We start from the raw sequence: 18,352 nt of genomic DNA, 5'->3' as shown, positions 1-18,352 counted from the left end.
CTATGTTAATATGATAGGAGTGGCTCCACTGCAAAGTGTTATACCAGATTCAAGGGACAAATTTTGTTACTTAAAATGTCACATTTGTCAAATGGCAAATGAGACTTAAAGCCCTATTCATACAGCGTTTATCACCCACCCAGTGCACTGTAACTTTCCATTGTTTTGTCCATCTTCTACTCAGGTCGCAGTAAAAAGAAGGAGCATTGCCTGAATGAGGAGTTGTACCCACTGGAGGAGACAGAGACTTGTTTCTGTGAAGAGTTTTTGTCCCAGCCCTATGGGAACTGGTCTGCTTGCATCCTCCCTTATCCTTCTGCTCCGGGGTCCCTGCAGGGCTGGACGAGCCACCGGGAAGTAAAGGAGTGTGGCCATGGTCTGCGCTACAGAGCTGTGGCCTGCATTGACCTGCGGGGACACCTGGTCAACCCCACACTCTGTACAGACTCAGGTAGGATTCACAGAAATATATTGCAGGTATTAGGAATTTTATTAGTATGACATATTGGCTCTTTAAAAGCCTACAAAATTGTTGCCTGGTAATTAGACTGAATCTGCATTTTGTTTGACTTCATTCATTCAGCCTGACATGTTAATGTTAGCCAATTTCTTGTTGGAAGGGTGGGGTTATTTTGTTTTATTTTGCTCTAATTAATCAGTAGCGAGTGATGTATCTGTCCCGTCTACATCATTTTCAGTTGACAATGAAGCTGCAGTGGCAGTTAACATTTTTCATATTGATCAAATAAATATATTGATTTGAGTAAATCAACTTATGATAATTTTTACATCTGGAAAAAATGGCAACAATTTGTTTGCCATTTTTCAGTCGCCGTTTTTCATGGATGAAGCTAGGTAGCTTGCTAATTATGTAGTAAGATGGCGTCCACATTCTTAAAATCCCCTGCCAAGCTCTGATTGGTCAGAGCTTTGTAACAGCTGTCAGTGAGCGCAACACCAGACCTATTTAAATCACTGAACAAATCTCTGCTCTGGGCAGAGTTGTGGAACCAGGTTAACAACATTGTATTGGTTTCAGCTATTTTTAATTACATCACGGCAATTTCAGAGCATTTTTATGCACAACTTAATTCTCTGCTGGAGACTACTAAACTATACTTTTATGTAACATTTGGGTAAGATAACCCCTAATCATTAGTCTTATAGTCTTAATAGTTATGTAAAAACAACATATTCAGTACTTGCCAGTATGTAGGCTAAACATTAGTGGTCCAATTAATCAGAAATAAATTTGTGATATTGGTGAAACCCTAATTGTGATGCCATCTTGTAGGTGGTGGTTATGTGAAATGTTAGTTGCTCTGTCTTTGCCCTATTTTTATGCAAGACAGTTGAGTGAATAATGTTAATAAAGTTATCCAGAGACAGCAAACAAACAAAAAGCATTATGCAGAGTGAAAACCCTAAAGCAGGTTCTCTACGCCATGTTGGCACAGTGTAGGAATGAGACACTCATTAGTCAGATAATTAGCTCTTGGTATCATGGTGAGCAAGTCCAAGGTCTGGCGGAGTGCAGGCTAGTGGCATGTCTGTCTGACATTATTAATCTGATCCTCACTGCAGCCGCTGACCAAGTCTGATTCAGACATCTCCCTCCTGTCTGCCAATGTTCAATTTCAGGCTACATGGTGGAGGTTTGCCACATCCCTTGCCCCTTAGACTGTAAGCTCAGTGACTGGACAGCCTGGTCAGCCTGCAGTGCATCCTGTGGCAGCGGGTTGAAGATAAGGTCCAAGTGGCTCAGGGAGAAAGCTTTCAACGGGGGACGCCCATGCCCCAAGCTGGATTTGAAAAACCAGGTAAGACGTGCACTAGCACTTGTATATCCGTAGCATCCTGTACAGTACAAGAGGGAAAGAAATTGTGGAAGGTAACTGTTATTGTGACAGCATGCTGATGTTTATGGTATCAGTCTGTCTTTAAAGTGGAAATTAACTTTTACTGGCATTCCAGAGCCATTTGGGGCCATTGATTGACTGTAATTTGCAACTGTACACTTGCTTGTACAGTTTATGGACGTTAGAATAATGCATTTTAGTTTTCATATGGAGAAACAGCAAAAATGACCAAACAAAGTTGACCTCATCATCCATCCACATTGTTCTCAGGTCACTTCTTCCAGGACTGTTTCCAGGGACACATATAATAGAATGCAGTTGAGTATCGAGTATCAAGTATATTTCGAGTCCACTCATGTTCACCTCCACAGCACATGTAATAGGGAAGCCATGTTAAATGTTGGTTTACATAATGCTAATAGTGTCCACACTGCTCCATGTTTTACACAAACATACAGCATTTTCTTACTGGGAACATCAGTATGGTGCATGCAGTAGTTTGCATCTTAATATTTTACATATCACCAGAATGCTTTTGGAATATATTTTCCTCCAGCTCTGGTTGTGTTGCAGCCCAATGCTGTCACATAAATACACAGTGGAGTTGTTGCATTCTGCTCACATTTCAATGACAAGGTTTATTACCCATCAGCCAGTGGGACTCCTGGATGACCTGTTCATTTTCTGGTGTCTTCAGTCAGACCAAATCATTTGTCTTGCAAGACATGCCCTTTCCTTGACATAAAAACAGGGCGCTGTTAAGTAACAAAAGGAAGGGGGGTAGAGAGGGAGAAGTGGACAGATGGGAGCTTTTGATATTCCATAGTCAGATTTTATCTGTAGCTCTGAATATTCTGTGACAGCATATCTCTCATGGGGTCATGGTTTAAAGAGAGGAAGTGTTTTATGAATGCTGCCTGTATGCTTGAATGGGCTTGAAAGGACACTTTAGTTTGTAGAGGTCAGTATGGAGCTGAGGCACTGCTGTGTAAAAAAATATTCCAATGTGTTCTAGTGGAGATTTGTGTACAGATGGTTAAGTGCCCATTAACAAGGTCTATATGGCCCCTGTAGTTATGCCCTGTAATAACCCTCTGCGCTGAAATTGGAGCTTGCTATTGCCAATGCCCTCGCAGATTTATCCTGAGGGTGGACTAGGGCTCATTGTTAACATTATCAAATTGGCTATTTAAAGTGAAGTAAATCTGTCCAAGGTGTGGGTGGAAAGATACTATAACCTCTACTCTAGTTCAGCAGGCATTGCTGTTATGTTAAACAAGGAAACTTCTGGATGGGCACAAGTGACTTCTTGACATGGTCTCAAAAAGACCTGCTTTCTCCTTGAGTCAGCGCACTTCATACTTACATTTAGTCATTAGTACTTGATTTAGTCTCTGTTAGGGTGCAGTATGACAAAAAATATGCACATTCCTAATGGCTACCCTCCTCTCTCACAAACACTTGCTGTCTTATCGGCCACTGTGAACTACTCTCTAGCCAAGGTGTGGCCATGCTCCCACCAGCAGATGTTTCCCCTCGAGCCATGGCCAGAAGTGACTGGCTTGAAATTTACAGTGCACCACAGCTCATACAGCTCATCCTCTCATCACATGGTTGAGTGAGCAAGAAAGATAGGGAGAGAGATAGAGAGGGAGAGAAAGTGCCACTGTGAAAATAACGAGCAAAAATGGCCATACAGACTGTGTAGGAGTTGGGCTGTAAAGTAAAGTGTGCTGTTAATTAGGTAGTTTGTAAGATTTTCTACGTTGATAAATGCAAGAGCAATCAAGAACAAGTGTAATCAAGATGAATAATTCATGCGTTACCTCACTGAAAACCTGTCATTGTGGATCTCTTGGTTCCCCTCAGAATCGAGTGTTCAAGTGATGAAAGAATAATTACAGACGTAACTCTCAGTGGAATGTTACAATTTGTACTGTAGGTATGTTTTCAATTAGCCATTTGCTAAACCCCTCCCCAAAACAGCAATTGTCCAATCATAGCTTAGCAATTGTAATTGGTGCAGCAGGCCTGTCAAGTTTTTCATTTCTTCACATGTCAAAGCGGTGTGTCTGGGGTTGTAATATACTCCACATCTGCTCTGTCCTGCTCTTTATTGGATATGGTGACGATCATATTCCAGCAACCCCACCCAAACTCCCTATCCGAAATAGCGTGTGTTCGCCAAACACATCAGTTAATCCTCATCCTAAAGGCCTTTCCTCTTGTAACATTAAAAGTGAAACATACTGATATAAACGATAAAGCATCATAACTAGCTAAGCAGCTAAAGACGGTTATGTTATTGTAATAAGTAAAACTGTTAGATCAGACTCATATTTCATTCTACTTCTTACTCTGACTAACTAGCTCTGCACTATAATAAGATGCTGTTTCTTTGTTTCCTCTACATAGATTATCAGATGGTGAGGATGCTGACTTTTTGCCTGGGACATGTTAGCATTAGTCTTTTTAGCACGATATGTATGTTGCCATCAAGTGCATATTTAAGACCCTTTGACAGGGCTCTCGTTTTAAAATGAGTCAGCTGGATCCAACAACTCATGTAGCTAATGTTAGCTTAATTTGCTAGCTAGCTGCAGCTTATAAAATGTGCTGTTAACATTACGTGGTGGTCATTTCGCCAGCTAGAAAAGAGAAGCTGTTTTTATCTGTCTGTCTGAAATCAACTATCTATTGTGTCAGAAATTAATAAGAATTTCGAGAGGTAAATCTTCTTCATCTTTATCACTGTAAGCTGCATATGTGCCGCACAAGAAGGGAATGCTTGACAGGCGTAGCAACACTAACAATGTCAAATGTGTATATCAGAATTATCTATCAGAAAATTTGTATTGTTTTAACTGCACTATAGTTTTAACTTAGTGAATCTTTTTTATTCCAGACTTTAGAAAACAGCTTGGTGTCTTGATTAAGGACTAGACATGCCTGTTATGTCTGTTGTGGAATATCAGACTTGTAATATCTCTATTTTAATATAGTCACCCTAGGGAATCCTGCAACATATTTTCCCTAATGTCCAAATATACTCCCTTGTAAGAATAAATTATTTCTTTTTTTAGTGACATATTCTGAATACTTCACTCCTGTGTATATGTGATCGAGGGTGTGCAGGATGTTTGGTTTCTTCAGTTTTAATGCATCTTTTGTTCCTATGCATCTGTCAGTAAAACTTTACATATATCCTTAGAATTACTTTTTTAATAAAAAAATAACTGTTGTGCTATTTACTTAAAATTATATTTCACAATACCTGCAAATATCCAAATGCTGATGAAATGGCTTCACAGATTGATTTTACAGTACAGATTATATGCTTTTAATTTAACAATTAAAAGCATATAATCACATAATATCAGCATAATATCAGCAGCAGGAACACACATGCACAATTGTTCTAATAATCTTGTAAGGCTGTGTTGTATTGGCAGATTAGTTACTTCCACATGCCATTCTGTTTATTTTGCTAATTGGAGTTGTGTGGAGCAAATCACCAATATTTCTGGTCTGAGAATATCACTTCCCGATGTCACTGTAAAATCCTCATTTCTGTAGAATCACATGCTCCTATTTATGGATTACAACAAAATCAGTATGTTGTCCATTTGTGCTCTTGAGCGCTAAGGGAAAATAAACAAAGTTTGTTGAATAAGATGTTCTGTATTGATGCTTTCAGTTCCACTGTGTTGTGTTGTAAATGGCACATACTGTATAGACAGAGAGAATGTGCTTTCATTTGAGAATAAATATTATTTTAATAACAATGTGGCCATTTGTGCCTTGATGCGACTTCTCAGTTGTAAATTAATTTCTGGTAAGTAGTTTGGGTACATTTTTATTCTCTCCTGTTAACAATACTCTGCTAGAGTAGAGTTCAGAGGAACATAGTTAGCAGATAATTATCAGTACTTAATATTTATGCCCCTTTCATATACAAACCCTGTTTGTCACGTGTTAAACATGGGTTCAAATCACATGTGAGCATTCATATCGTATGAGTCATGCGTACTGGTAAAAACACAGTCCTGCATCCTTCCTTAAGTTAAATGTCACAGTTGTGTTTTGACACAATTAAAATAGGTCACTGCTAGGGATGTCTCAAACATTGTAATATGATATATTAAGCTATAAAAACATAACTGTGAAACTTAGGACAGAAAAACACATCGGCTGCTTCAAGGCAAGCCTGTGAGCTTCAGGCAGACAATTCAAGTGACGCTAACACCTGACATACAGTATGCCACTATCTACCATGCATATGCAACGCCCTTCTTGCAATCTGTCGAAGTTGTCTCGCTCTCCTCACTCTTTTTCTCCACCTAGCAGCTGATGCTCTAAATAGCCTTTAATTCGCAAGCTTGCATGCCAAAAGTCTGATCATGCCATTTCAAGACAAATTTATGGAGGAAATAATCATGTGTGCACTCCACATTCACTGCTGCTGATAGCATTCTGCCACTCCAAGCAATAATATTAGTGGTTGCCCACAAACACAGGCTCGGGATCATTGTAAGTCTCACAAATGGTTTTATTCACCTCACCATTGTCAAAACTGAGTTCCCAAGCTCACTGCTTTACTTCACCAAATTAAGCATTTGATGCTTGCTTGGTTCTTACATATCATCATTGGATGGCTTGGCTCAGTTCAGCTGGGTGTTTGTGTACTTGGCAAATGTCTGTTAGCTATGATTGCTGATGCTGCTGACTGTTTTTATCAGAATACTTTGAGCTTTGCTGTGGTGCCTGTTTAGAAGAACAGGCTAGAAAACAGTCAGTTCATTATAGGCATTAATTTGGTGAGGGTTTTTTATTGCTTCCCCACAGATCTGCTTATGGGCAATGTCATGGTGCTAGCTGGTAGGGCTGCCAAGCTAAGCTCTAATGGTGCTGCTATCTACCTATGCCAAGTCTTTTGGTTGTTTCTTCTTTGGCAACATATTGAGATGCTTCATGCCACTGGTTACAACAGCAGTACATTTTGACTACTCATGTCAGCATTTGGTTAGTTTTGGTATTCACATGTCCCCTAATATTGTTGGCATTGTTTTGGTGACCTTCCTCTTGGATTGGCTTGGAATGAAAGGATTGTTTTTGTTTGCAATTTGTTATTTCTAAGTAATTAGTGTCATAACATATTTAAAAGTGGCTGAATAAATCGGTTGAGACTGAACTTTGTATATAAAAAATAAATAAATAGTGGAGGCTCTCTGAGGCCCCTCTTACCCCTTACAAAAGGCACAAAGTGGCCCCTGCACTAGAATTCATCTCAGGCAGTTAATCGAGCTGAGTGGCTCGAGCACCAAAGTGCACTGTAAGTCATGTCTTTCCCCAGGAAAGGGAAACCGGGTACCAAAAAAGTTAAAAAAAAAAGAAAATAGAAAGAAAGCAAACTGAGGGAAAATAGCTTTTGACAAAAGAAAGGTGAGCACAACTAACACAGTTCAAGAATGGTTTAAGCTAATGTCAGCAGTTGTTTAATTTGAAGGCAGTCAGCCAGGAATCTCGCTTGGAGCATATTTGCATTGTATAACATAAATTAATCAGTATAAAAAATTTGCATAGCTATAGTGTCATATAACATTATATCTATCAACATTATCTAGCAACACTTAACATCATGAAACACATGGCAGCCTCAATTTCAGAAACAGCCACCGAGAGTGGAGCAGCCGCTGGTCCCTCATTTGTTACCACAGACGTGAGACAAGGTGAGCTCATAAAGTGCCGACTAAAGGTTATTACAAGCAGTCATTTGACATTGAGGTGTCACGAATCTCGCGGTAAAGGTAGTTCTACTTTGGAGCGATATTTAGCCCCTTTCCCATTAAGCTAGCATGACATGTTTGGAATCAACGTGCTTCGCACTAGCTTTAAAACGTAACCAAGAACTGAGGAGAAGAATAATTCCAGTTTTAAGATCATGGTGATCAATGAGGCAGAGTCTAATTACTATATAACCTATGGATCTATTTTTCTCTTTTAGATGGTTAAATTCTGTTAAAAATAGGACTACCAGTAGGCTGTAGTAATGTTTGGCCTATTCAGACAAGACAATTTCATTTAAAAGATAAATATCAGTTTGCCTTGTTTTTTTCAGTGTGTTACTGAAAGGGATTCTGGACAGGAAATAAAAAAGGGGGGGATCTCATAATCAAGGTCAATATGGTTTATTATAAGCAGGTTGAGAGGCTATGTCAATCCTGTATGCACAACTTGCTAACACTGTCTAATTGGATGGATTGGAGGCAGTCAACCAGGATAGCTTGGAGCATATATTTATGCATAACATAAATTAATCAGCAGCATCATAGTAACAATGTCATATAACATTATCCATCAATATTACCTAGCAAAGCTTAACATCATGAACCACATGGCCCGCAGTTTCAGAAACAGCCACAGAGAGTGGAGCAGCAGCAGGTCCCTCATCATCTCCTAATAATGTTACTGAGGACGTGAGACAAGGTGAGTTCATATATTGGCAACTAAAAGTTATTCCAAGGAAGGATCAAGACAGGAAGGGGGCCCACAGAGACTGCTTATGTATAGGTCCCAGAATTTTGTGCTACATCCTTGATTATGTGACAGCTTGCCCTGCTGTTCTTGTATCATAAATTAGGCCTAAACAGCTGAGCTCTTGTTAAACTTCTCTGGATTAGCTGCAGGACTATGATGATCACACTCAATGAACTCATGGCCATCTGCTGTTTATCAATGCTGCTTTTCATAGAAGAGATTTTGTCTGCTCCAAGCCAAGAGCTTGTAATTTGAATAAGTTAATAAATTATGTGCTGCAAAGCTGATGTGTCTTAGCATTATGCTGCGTATCAGGTGGATCTAATCTCTTCATTTCACTAGATTTATATATTTCCCTTTATGGTTGGTGGTACGTCGTTATGGAATGGCCCTACAGTGGTCAGTTCCAAGTCCAATCATATGAAGAGTCTGGAAAGGTTTGTCCTTGCTTACCTTAGACCCCTGCAGGGTGAGCTCAGCTATGTATCTGCTGCTGTTTTCCTACCAGCCATGCATCAGGGTGAATGAAGTGGTCATTATCCTGAGGGTTGTGTGGAAACCTATCTCCTTTTCTATCCCCTTTCATCATCTGGAAATTACATCTGCAAAAGCTTTCAAACAGCTCAGTCATAGCTGTGTCTACTGTATCACTGGTGCCCAGGAATACAGGTGACTAATTTAGGATTTTGTGCAGCATATCTGCAGTGGACCTGCCTCCAATGTTAAAATGTAAAACCAAGGAGCTGTTGGTGTACTTCGACAGGGCAAAGCATTGCCCAACCGCAGCAGTTAAAATACAGAAAGGCACTAACCTAACAAATTGGAAGAATTTAAGATTCAGACTTTGACATGTAGATAGGAGGAGCATCAGTCTGTCAACCCTGCGTTTGATGGAAACCGCCTCTATACTTTCTGAGCTACAGCAGTCTCAAAGTGCATGTACAGGTTGTCCACTTTTACAAATAGCTATGTGTTTTCTTCAAAAACCAGGTGGCCTGGATTGACAACGTGGATCTGCACAAGAACGGCCAGTGTCGCTCTGCCTATTGAGTAGACGGGCAGAAGGCAGTATGCAAGACAGCCCTAAATACACTGTACACCCAGTGGTGGCATTAGTTATCTCCTGTGTTGTGGTCTGCTGGGGTAGTGGCATCTCGACTACGGACAAAAAGAGACTAGACAAACTAATGAGGGAGGTCGGCTCTGTCCTGGAGTGCTCTTTGGCTTCCCTAGAGTGCATGGGGTTGATAAAGTCATAATCAAACTATCCATTATGTGCAACACCTTCCACCCACTGCATAGTGCTTTTGGCAGGTCCTTTGGTGCCAAGATACTCCACCTACAGTTTATGAAAGAGCCACCTCCTCCTCGTAACACCTGAACTATAAGACAACCATAAAACCCAGGTGTTTTTCACTGCATTTAAATTTTTGCTGACAGTTTGACACTTTCAACTTCTGGTATTGTTCTCTGCCTCACTAAGTATTATCATTATCTGATGTCAACTACTGTATATACAGTATAGCTGCTATTCAACAATATAAGCTGCTTTGCTGCTAGCTGAATATAAGGGTGTTTCCAAAGAAATTGTGATTCATCCTCTGGGAACCATTAATATCAACAGCAAATGCCATAATAATCAAATCTTCCACGTCTCTTTCATCCATCTGCATGTGGTCCCTCCTTCAATATCCAACAACAGCCCATAGCAAGTCTACAAAATGGTTCAATCCCAATCAGAAAAAAGAGAAAAAATGCTAGATTTATTTATTTATTTATTTTTAACTTGAGTGCACCCAGGTGCTAAACTCATCTCTCTCCTTCATTAGGATGAAAGACTTTTGGAGCCTAATGCTGATGGAGCTACCTAAGGCCAATGAGGTGTAATTAACATAGAGCAGTGCTTGGGCATGTGTTGTTCTCCCCTGTAGGCCCAGCCCAAAAAGTGAGGTGTCTCCTTGCATTACAAACCAGGCATATTATTAAGGCAGTCTGTTGTGCTGCCACCCAGAAAGGCTACATTTCACATCTTTGCTTACAGCCTCTAGCCACTCAGATGGTCCACAGCATTTACTTCAGATACAAAGGTTAATCATAGCTTCTTTCTACTAATTAGAAAAACAAATTATATTAAGTGGCTGGGTGAACATTAAAAACAGACTCATCATTTGATAACTGGGATGCCTTTTTTAGAGACACAACTGTTGCACATTTGCTGTGACCTCTATCATCTAATAAAACATAAAAACAAACACCTAGCTTTAGTCTTTACTCTGCAGTATATTCATTCAATAAAATACCCTTTATTTATGTTTATTTGAATTTGACTGTAATTCTGTTTAACATTATAACATCTAGCAATTCATGTTCTCTTTATATTTCAGCCTTGTACCAAACGGCTGTTTAAGAACATGTTTCTTGTTGTGCCAACCATAATAAAATAAAAATAAAATTATAACAATGCAAGACGAAGAGAGAAAGTAGAATTAACAGTTAACAGGGAGAAACATTAGGAACAGATGGGGCCAGCAAGTGTGACTGCGAATTGTGTTGTGACTTTGCCAGCTTTTTTCACAGTTTTTTCCTTTAAGTACAAATCATATACAGTACTCATTTGAATGGTGAAACACAGGTACTGGCTCTGACATGATAAGGGAAGTATGTGAAAAAAAGATCTTTGACCATAGCTATTATTAAAAGCTGGTGCAGGGTTAAGTGCTTGCGAATGCTAATGCATTCAAGTCTTATTGAGCTGTGTGTCCTGGTAATAGATTACAAAGTAAATGAGAAAAGGATATTGTTTCAGAGCTGGAAATAGAGCTTGATGGCCAAATAATTTGTGTAATTATCGAAGGTCACGCCATTACTCTGCGGAAGAGCCAACACATTGGTGGGTCCAAGAAGGATGTCAGACATAGTAAATCTTGTAAGGCCTTTGGTTCATTAACATCCTTGGCAGTAAGAGTTCTAATAGGAAGAAAGTAGGAGAGAGAGAGTATGATATGTAAACCAACTCAGTGATCAAAGATCGAAAATATATTTTAGAGCAGCAGAGAGACACGACTTGTCTCTCAAGGCCTTGTGTAGGTGTTCGTGTGATACTGAAAACATGGAAAAATTCCAGCTGATTGTGTCTGTTATACAATTGGGACACATTTTAATACAATCCTACAGTACAATAATACTATACTGTAGATACTAAACATGGTTGGGTTATGTGTGCCAGAAAACTTTAAACAAGCTTACTGCTTTATTTCAAATAGAGTAAGAGGGTAAGTAGCTACGTACATCAAGTTCCACAGAATAACATCTGTGTTTGATCCCATTCTTTTCTAGTGTAGCTTCCCTCAGGAGACCATCTATGTTATCCCCTCAGTCTTAAATCATCGGGAAGTGTGAATGGATCAGTGTGTCAGAAAGGCTTAAGAGCTGATGACATACTCAGACTTTTTATTGCCTTGGTACAGAGTCTCTTGATGCTCAAAGTCACAAACGTTGGTTTTTGCTGATTTTGTCAGTTGTTGTTGTGATTTAGGTTTTCCAAATGAGTGGGTGGTTTTCCATTTATTGGTACAGTATGTTGGTTATCTGGACAGCCAACACACACTTTTTTGCCGAATATTTTAGGCCTTGTGGCTGCATTTTAACTTGTCTTCTCTCAACTAAATCATTTTACAGTAGTTTGGATTTCAGTTTTCAGCCAAGACAAAGGTTCTTTTTGCAGCAGTACTGTATGCCTTTTCTGAAAAGCACGAATAGGTGTCGTACTCACACAGGCAGCCATCCTAATGGCTGCATTATATGTTGGCACATTTTACTTATCATCTCATGAGTATATTTGAGAGGTCATCATCACATGGGAATAGATCCCACTGTGTTTCTCAGAGGAGCCATTGTTTTCTAACTCATCCATGGGCCTGCTGACAGTAATAGTGCAGTCTATTTGAAGTTGTAGCCACACAATGACAGTTAGAGAGATTTATAGAAGAGAGTGCTCCTCTTTAAGGCTCCTTGTCCCATTTTCTCTGTTTATAATAAAATTCCAAACCCTGCAGGAGGGCCTGTTGGCACTTCACGTGACCTTTTGTGTTTGTAGGGGTGTGTGTATGTTTTCTTTGTATATATGCACATGCACATGCATCGTGCAGGCACCCACAGTGTGTGTCTGTGCATGGTGTTCTCATCAAGTCTTTGCAGGTGTGTATGTTTTTTGGATGGAAGCCATAACCATTATCTCATGAAGCAATTGAGCGAGTTTAACAATTATGCAATTTACTTTCCATGCCATGCACGTGGCAATTTCTTTTTTTCAGCTTTAAATTTAGTCATCATTAACTATTGCCTCTTAACCAGAAATGAAGATGGGTTCACCTGATCCTAAGCTTGTCCCAGCCAGATGTGCAGAGTCTTGAATGAATGAATGAAGATGAAAAAAGTAACTTTTTTGGCATCCAGGGAAGATTATCAGCATATACATGAATACATGCTCTTGCTATGACCATTTGTCATTGCATGAAGCATACAGTTGTTGGCTCAAACAAATGTTCTGTGAGCCCAGTAAATGTCCAGTTCAAAGGTATCTATGTTTGCAGCAAATGTACTGTCTTGGGTCAGGGGATTTTATTTGAATGTCATTTTTACTGTGAAAAATAAATCAGGACAACCTGAACGGTTTCTTGTCAACAGTTACTTTTAGTAATCTTGTTTGTGAGCACACAGCCTCTCTGAGCGTATGCTCATTCACGTCGACTTCCCTCTCACCATCTCCAGACAAATTAATTTCTCTGAGTTGCCTTCAGCTGCAGGTCTGGCCATTGCACAGCTGTTGCAACTAACTACAGCTCTTTAAAACTCTCTCAGCACTATGAATCATTCAGTTTAGCAAAATATCCAGGACGGCTAGATTCACTGTAGATGATGAAGTACTTAATCATCCTTTTCCCCCATTAATGAAACACAGAGCAGAATGCAATATTTCTAAATAAAATTTAAGCAAAATTATACATTTTTGTAACTGCAGGCAAAATCTAAACTAATGATCATCATTGTTCTTCTCTCCCCTACCCAACTTCTGGCTTGTCATGCACTGCTAATATGGACATCCTCGCAGGCTCAGGTCAGTGCTGTTCATTCTGTACATATACTCTGCTTTAGCTAATGAAGACAAAATGCATGCCAGATCTGTCCAAGTCACATATACTCCTGTGACTATTTTGGTCGAGAGAAAGAACAATAGTTTGATTGGAGAGAGTGCTACATGGATGGAAACAATTTATGTGAAGTGCATTTGGATGAAATTCCATCTGCTTTTTCACTGGAGGGACTCAGATTGACATTTTCTAAAGTTAAGGACTTCATTATGTTGTTGGTAAGACCTTTGAGTGTGTGCTCAAAGAAACTGAGCCAATATCATTCTTGTATTGCTTATCTAAAAAATACATTTGATTTCAGAAGTATCTAAAAGAGAACAAAAGAGCAGAAGATAGAGATTGCCCATATAAAATCTAACCAATGAGATGTCTGTACCAGCTGATTGTAACTGATACTGTAACCGTTTCCTCTTTCTTCTATGATGAGAGCTCCTTGTAAATGTGTGTGAACTAAGATGCACTTGGGAGCAAATCCTTTATTTTGTTTTGCTCTGTCTGTGTATCGTAGTACACCACCTTACACCTTATGTGAATAACCTATTTGGTAAGTGTTATGGTCACATGATTTCTCATTGTACAAATGACATTAGTGCTCAATAAATAGCATATATATTGTGGAGAGTCAGAGTCGTTTTTCTGGTGATGAGATTTAGCTGTTAAGCTGGAACTGTGTTTCTACAGTAGTAGTGGAGAAAGTGGGAGCAGAGCAGTTGCCAGTTTACCCAGCAGGGGCATCTGCAGGGACAGATGGGAGATGATGAGGGTGTGAAATAGGCATCTGTGTGGCCCGTAGGGGAGGGAATACTCAACACTCATTCCCTCTCTCTAGTCTGCACACACACACATCATACACACACACTTACAGACACCCATTACAGCTTGTCATAGCTTTTTCCACAAATTGTCCTCTAGAGTATACCTTTTACTGTGGCAGACTGTTACATAGATTGAGAGTACACATGTGTTTACAGGAACATTGCACTGGCTGTTCCCTTGGTTATACAGACATGCCAGAGTCACTGGTTGAGTGGGGTGAAGTGAATAGGCTCTAGCCAATTACATCCTCAGCTGAAGAGCCTATTGTCACGGTCATTGTCATTTTACACCCCCCCCCCCCATGTTGTTCTCTCCATACCATGCACAGGTTTTATTTCAGTGTGAGTAATAATAATAATAATAATAATAATACTTTCTTGTCCTTTTCTCCTGTGGTAGCAGTTAGTTCAGAGCCCCTGTAGTGAAAAGTGCACTTTCTTAAGTTCAGACATTGAACATTGCTTTTAATTTATATTACTCACAATCTATTCCTATGCTTTCAATCATGCTTTGTATCTCTTACTCTGAATGTAGAAAATATAAGGGACATCATCCTGAAATTAAATTCCAGCATCTTTGGCAACACTAAATTATTCTTTCCTTAATTGAGAGCAGTATAGTCTTCATCCCAGGGAAGCAATATACACATTCACAACTGTACAAGTGCTTGTTGTTAAAAATAAATGCAAAAAGAAGAGAATACTAGCACATGTTGCTCATAGATTAAGGCAATAAATAATACCTGAAAAAGTATTATGTTTTCCTTTTGTGTTTACCAAAGGAAAACACAAAAGGAATTCTGGTTTCAATTTAGGGACACCTCATTAGTGTGCTATGAAAAGTGAAAGTGTCCCTAATATCATCTACATTCTCTACAAATGTATGCACCAACTCTATACGTGTAGCATGCGTGTGTGTGTGTGTGTGTGTGTGTGTGTGCGTGTGTGTGTGTAGAAAGAGAGAGAGAGCTGATTTGTATACGTGTCCATTTCTTCAGGTAACACTCTGCTGCTTTCTTTCTATAATCCCTCATGTGTGTCCCTTTCCTTGTGTGTCTGTGTGTGTCTGTTAATGCGTGTGATTGCACATGCACGCATACAGGTGTACGAGGCTGTGCGCTGCCACAATGAATGCAGCCAATATGAGTGGAGGATCGAGCACTGGTCCATTTGTACCATCAACACTGTGGATGACCTGCCAGCCTGCGGGGAGGGAGTTCAAAGCCGCAAGATCAGGTCAGTGAGCGGGTTAGGCTTGGCTGACTGCTTGCCTGGCACTGCAACGCAAGCCAGGAGGGGTACACTGGCAACGGTCCTGTAGCTGGCACTCACACTGGTCCTGACACTTCCAATGCCAGGGGAAAACAAACAGTCAAAAACAAACTACTGCTTCCTATAGAGTGTTAGATTGTTAGCAGTGCCTTTTTAGTGGTACTTAAAATAGCCACAGAGGAAAGTAGTGAAGTGTTGACCTTTTCTGCAACTAGCATGTATTGGTATTGGATTATGCACAATTAGAAATGGGAAATGCCAAATTGGGCAACTGTGTCATTGTGGCTAAAGCAACTGAATTGGCATAAGCCTAGCTTTAAGTGTGAGTCACAACCACAGATCTAAAACTGGTCTCAGTCACCCACCCAGCTGCTGAGCAGAAATCTGCTGTACAGTTTTACAGAGACCATCTTTCTAGAAGATTTGCATTATTTTAGAAACAGTTTTAAACTATGAACAAACCTACCAGTTTCCAGGTCCGTCACAAGCTTTTAACTGTACACTCAAGAGTGAAAGACTGCTGAGACAATGTTTGCTAAGACAGAACTAATATATATATATATATATATATATATATATATATATATATATATATATATATATATATATATATATATATATATATATATATATATATGTATGTATATATATATATATATATGTATGTATATATATATATATATATACACACACAATCCCTTTATTAGTACTTTCCATAAGAGATTTCTGATCTTCCATCCCTATGGTTAAGGTATGGCAACTAAAACCATTTCTTTAAGGTTTTCCTTAAGGAGTATGGCCTTCATATTAGAAGAGTAAGAGAAACCAACGTTGACTGTTCCCAAGAAATCAAAGGAAAACTTAGTGTCAAAGCGCAAGCTTAACCAACCAACCAGCCTGACGTCCTCCCTTTTTGCAGCAGGATATCAATGCCATGCTACTTCCTTCTTTGCCATTAAATGTAAACATATAGACAGTCATTCACGCAACCGCAAGAAGCTGCTCTTCAAAAAGTACCCAAGTTTCAGTCTTATACAGTTAAATGTTTAGATAACCCAGACACATGGGACAAGACCCTGTAAAAATAAACTAGCTGCAAAATCTCACCTGAGAAACAAAGAGTGTAATCTATTTTGAGTCAGAAACTTAGAAATGTGTTTTGAAACTCAAAAAAGGACCCAGTTAGGAGTGCCCCAGAGACTAGTTATACAGCTGCATCTGCTGCTCTGCTAGGTGTGTGAAGAAGGGAACAACGAGTGGGGAGGCCAGCCGTGTGGAGGACAGTCTGTGTGATCAGGAGGAAATGCCACCCAGAGCCCAGGTCTGCTTTCTGGCATGCCCCAACGACTGTGTCATGGCACCCTGGGGACCTTGGAGCAACTGCCCTCTGGTAAGAAAAAATAATTGAGTGACAGTTTTTTTGGTTGGTTGACAGGTCGCGTGTTAAGTCAGATCATGTATTGTTATCATTGAATGCATGTCCATAATCATCAGCATATAATTTAATATTTCAAATAAAGCTAGTGTAGAGGGTAGAGGGGTAAAATGGCCAGGTAAGCCATTAGTAATGAGAGATATGGAAGGCTTTTCAGTTCAGTACAGTTGTGTGACATTTGTGGGCAAAAATATACATACGTATATGTATATGGAATACTATATAACTACACATATAATTTACATATTCATAGTTTTACTCTTCCTTGAGTATTACAATTGATTAAAACAGAGCATTTTTTACATTTTGACATGTAGACATATTGATTAATACATTTTTTTGTCAATTTACAGAAAAGTAATTAATTTTTATAATGGTTTTAGTTACCAATATGTTAAAATTGGCTTTCTTTACTTCATTTCAAATCATGTTTGTATCATATAAAATAAATGTGTTTTTTGGATGTTGGTCAAAAGTTAGCAAATTCAAAATGTTTGGACTCTGGTTAATTTGTGATTTACATTTGTAATGATTTTTGACTCCTCTTAGACATCATTTAGAAAGTTGATAGATTCATCAATTAAAATGATCAACAGCTGCACTACTATTAAAATGCTCAGCAATATCTCTCCAATATTGAGAAAAAGTGTTTTGCTTCAAGAAAGCATAATGTTTCATTAGACTCCCTGTAAATATAAAGGTTAAAAACAACACGCTCACATTCTAATTACACATCAGGGAAATGTTAGTAATAATTAGTAATAAAAGTTCATATTCTGAAGAGCTTTTGTGTGCATCCACCCAGCTGTTCTGTAACCTTGTGTGGTTTGAAATCACATTTTGCACTACAATGTTGGGTACTGCAAATTAAACTGAGTCCACTAATGTGCCTCCATTTTCCAATGAAGGTTAGCCCTCAGGCTAAAAGTATTTAGCATATGTTGCCCACTGTTTCTAGACACAGGCTACTGGTCACACAGCCATGTAGCTGTGTTATAGGTTTCCTGTCAAACATAACAGTTCAGTGGACTGGAATATTGGAGTCTTTGGAGAAAGAGCAGGTTGGGAAAAAGAGATAGAGGGATAACTTAATTAGTCTGAGTTTTCTCCACAGACATTTTGTCTCATTCAGTCTTTCAATCTGCAAGCTTTTGCAGCACCCTGAACATCTGTAAAATGCCGCAGTCTAATGCATTTGGTTATATAATAATGCAAAAATTGTTAACAAAAAAGCTAATTAAACTGCAACAGCCATATAAAACTTTTATTGATGATTTGTTTCTA

General features: G+C 39.1%; 1 protein-coding gene across 5 annotated transcripts in view; it reads left to right on the top strand.

Annotated features, from left to right (window-relative positions):
- The window catches only part of thsd7ba (thrombospondin, type I, domain containing 7Ba), a 180,682-nt gene that overhangs the window by 137,727 nt on the left and 24,603 nt on the right, over window positions 1-18,352 (top strand). For 4 of the 5 annotated variants that reach the window (XM_044218072.1, XM_044218070.1, XM_044218068.1 and 1 more), the window contains 5 exons: window positions 185-451; window positions 1,642-1,820; window positions 13,507-13,512; window positions 15,464-15,597; window positions 16,867-17,023. In XM_044218072.1, the coding sequence (XP_044074007.1) occupies window positions 185-451; window positions 1,642-1,820; window positions 13,507-13,512; window positions 15,464-15,597; window positions 16,867-17,023 (743 nt within the window). The remainder of the gene's footprint in view (window positions 1-184; window positions 452-1,641; window positions 1,821-13,506; window positions 13,513-15,463; window positions 15,598-16,866; window positions 17,024-18,352) is intronic. The other variant, XM_044218071.1, reaches the window with a different exon arrangement.

This window comes from Siniperca chuatsi, linkage group LG12, assembly GCF_020085105.1.
Source record: "Siniperca chuatsi isolate FFG_IHB_CAS linkage group LG12, ASM2008510v1, whole genome shotgun sequence".
Lineage (NCBI taxonomy): Eukaryota > Metazoa > Chordata > Actinopteri > Centrarchiformes > Sinipercidae > Siniperca > Siniperca chuatsi.
The sequence above is the reverse complement of the archived record's forward strand: the minus strand, read 5'-3'. Positions and strand labels throughout refer to the sequence as shown.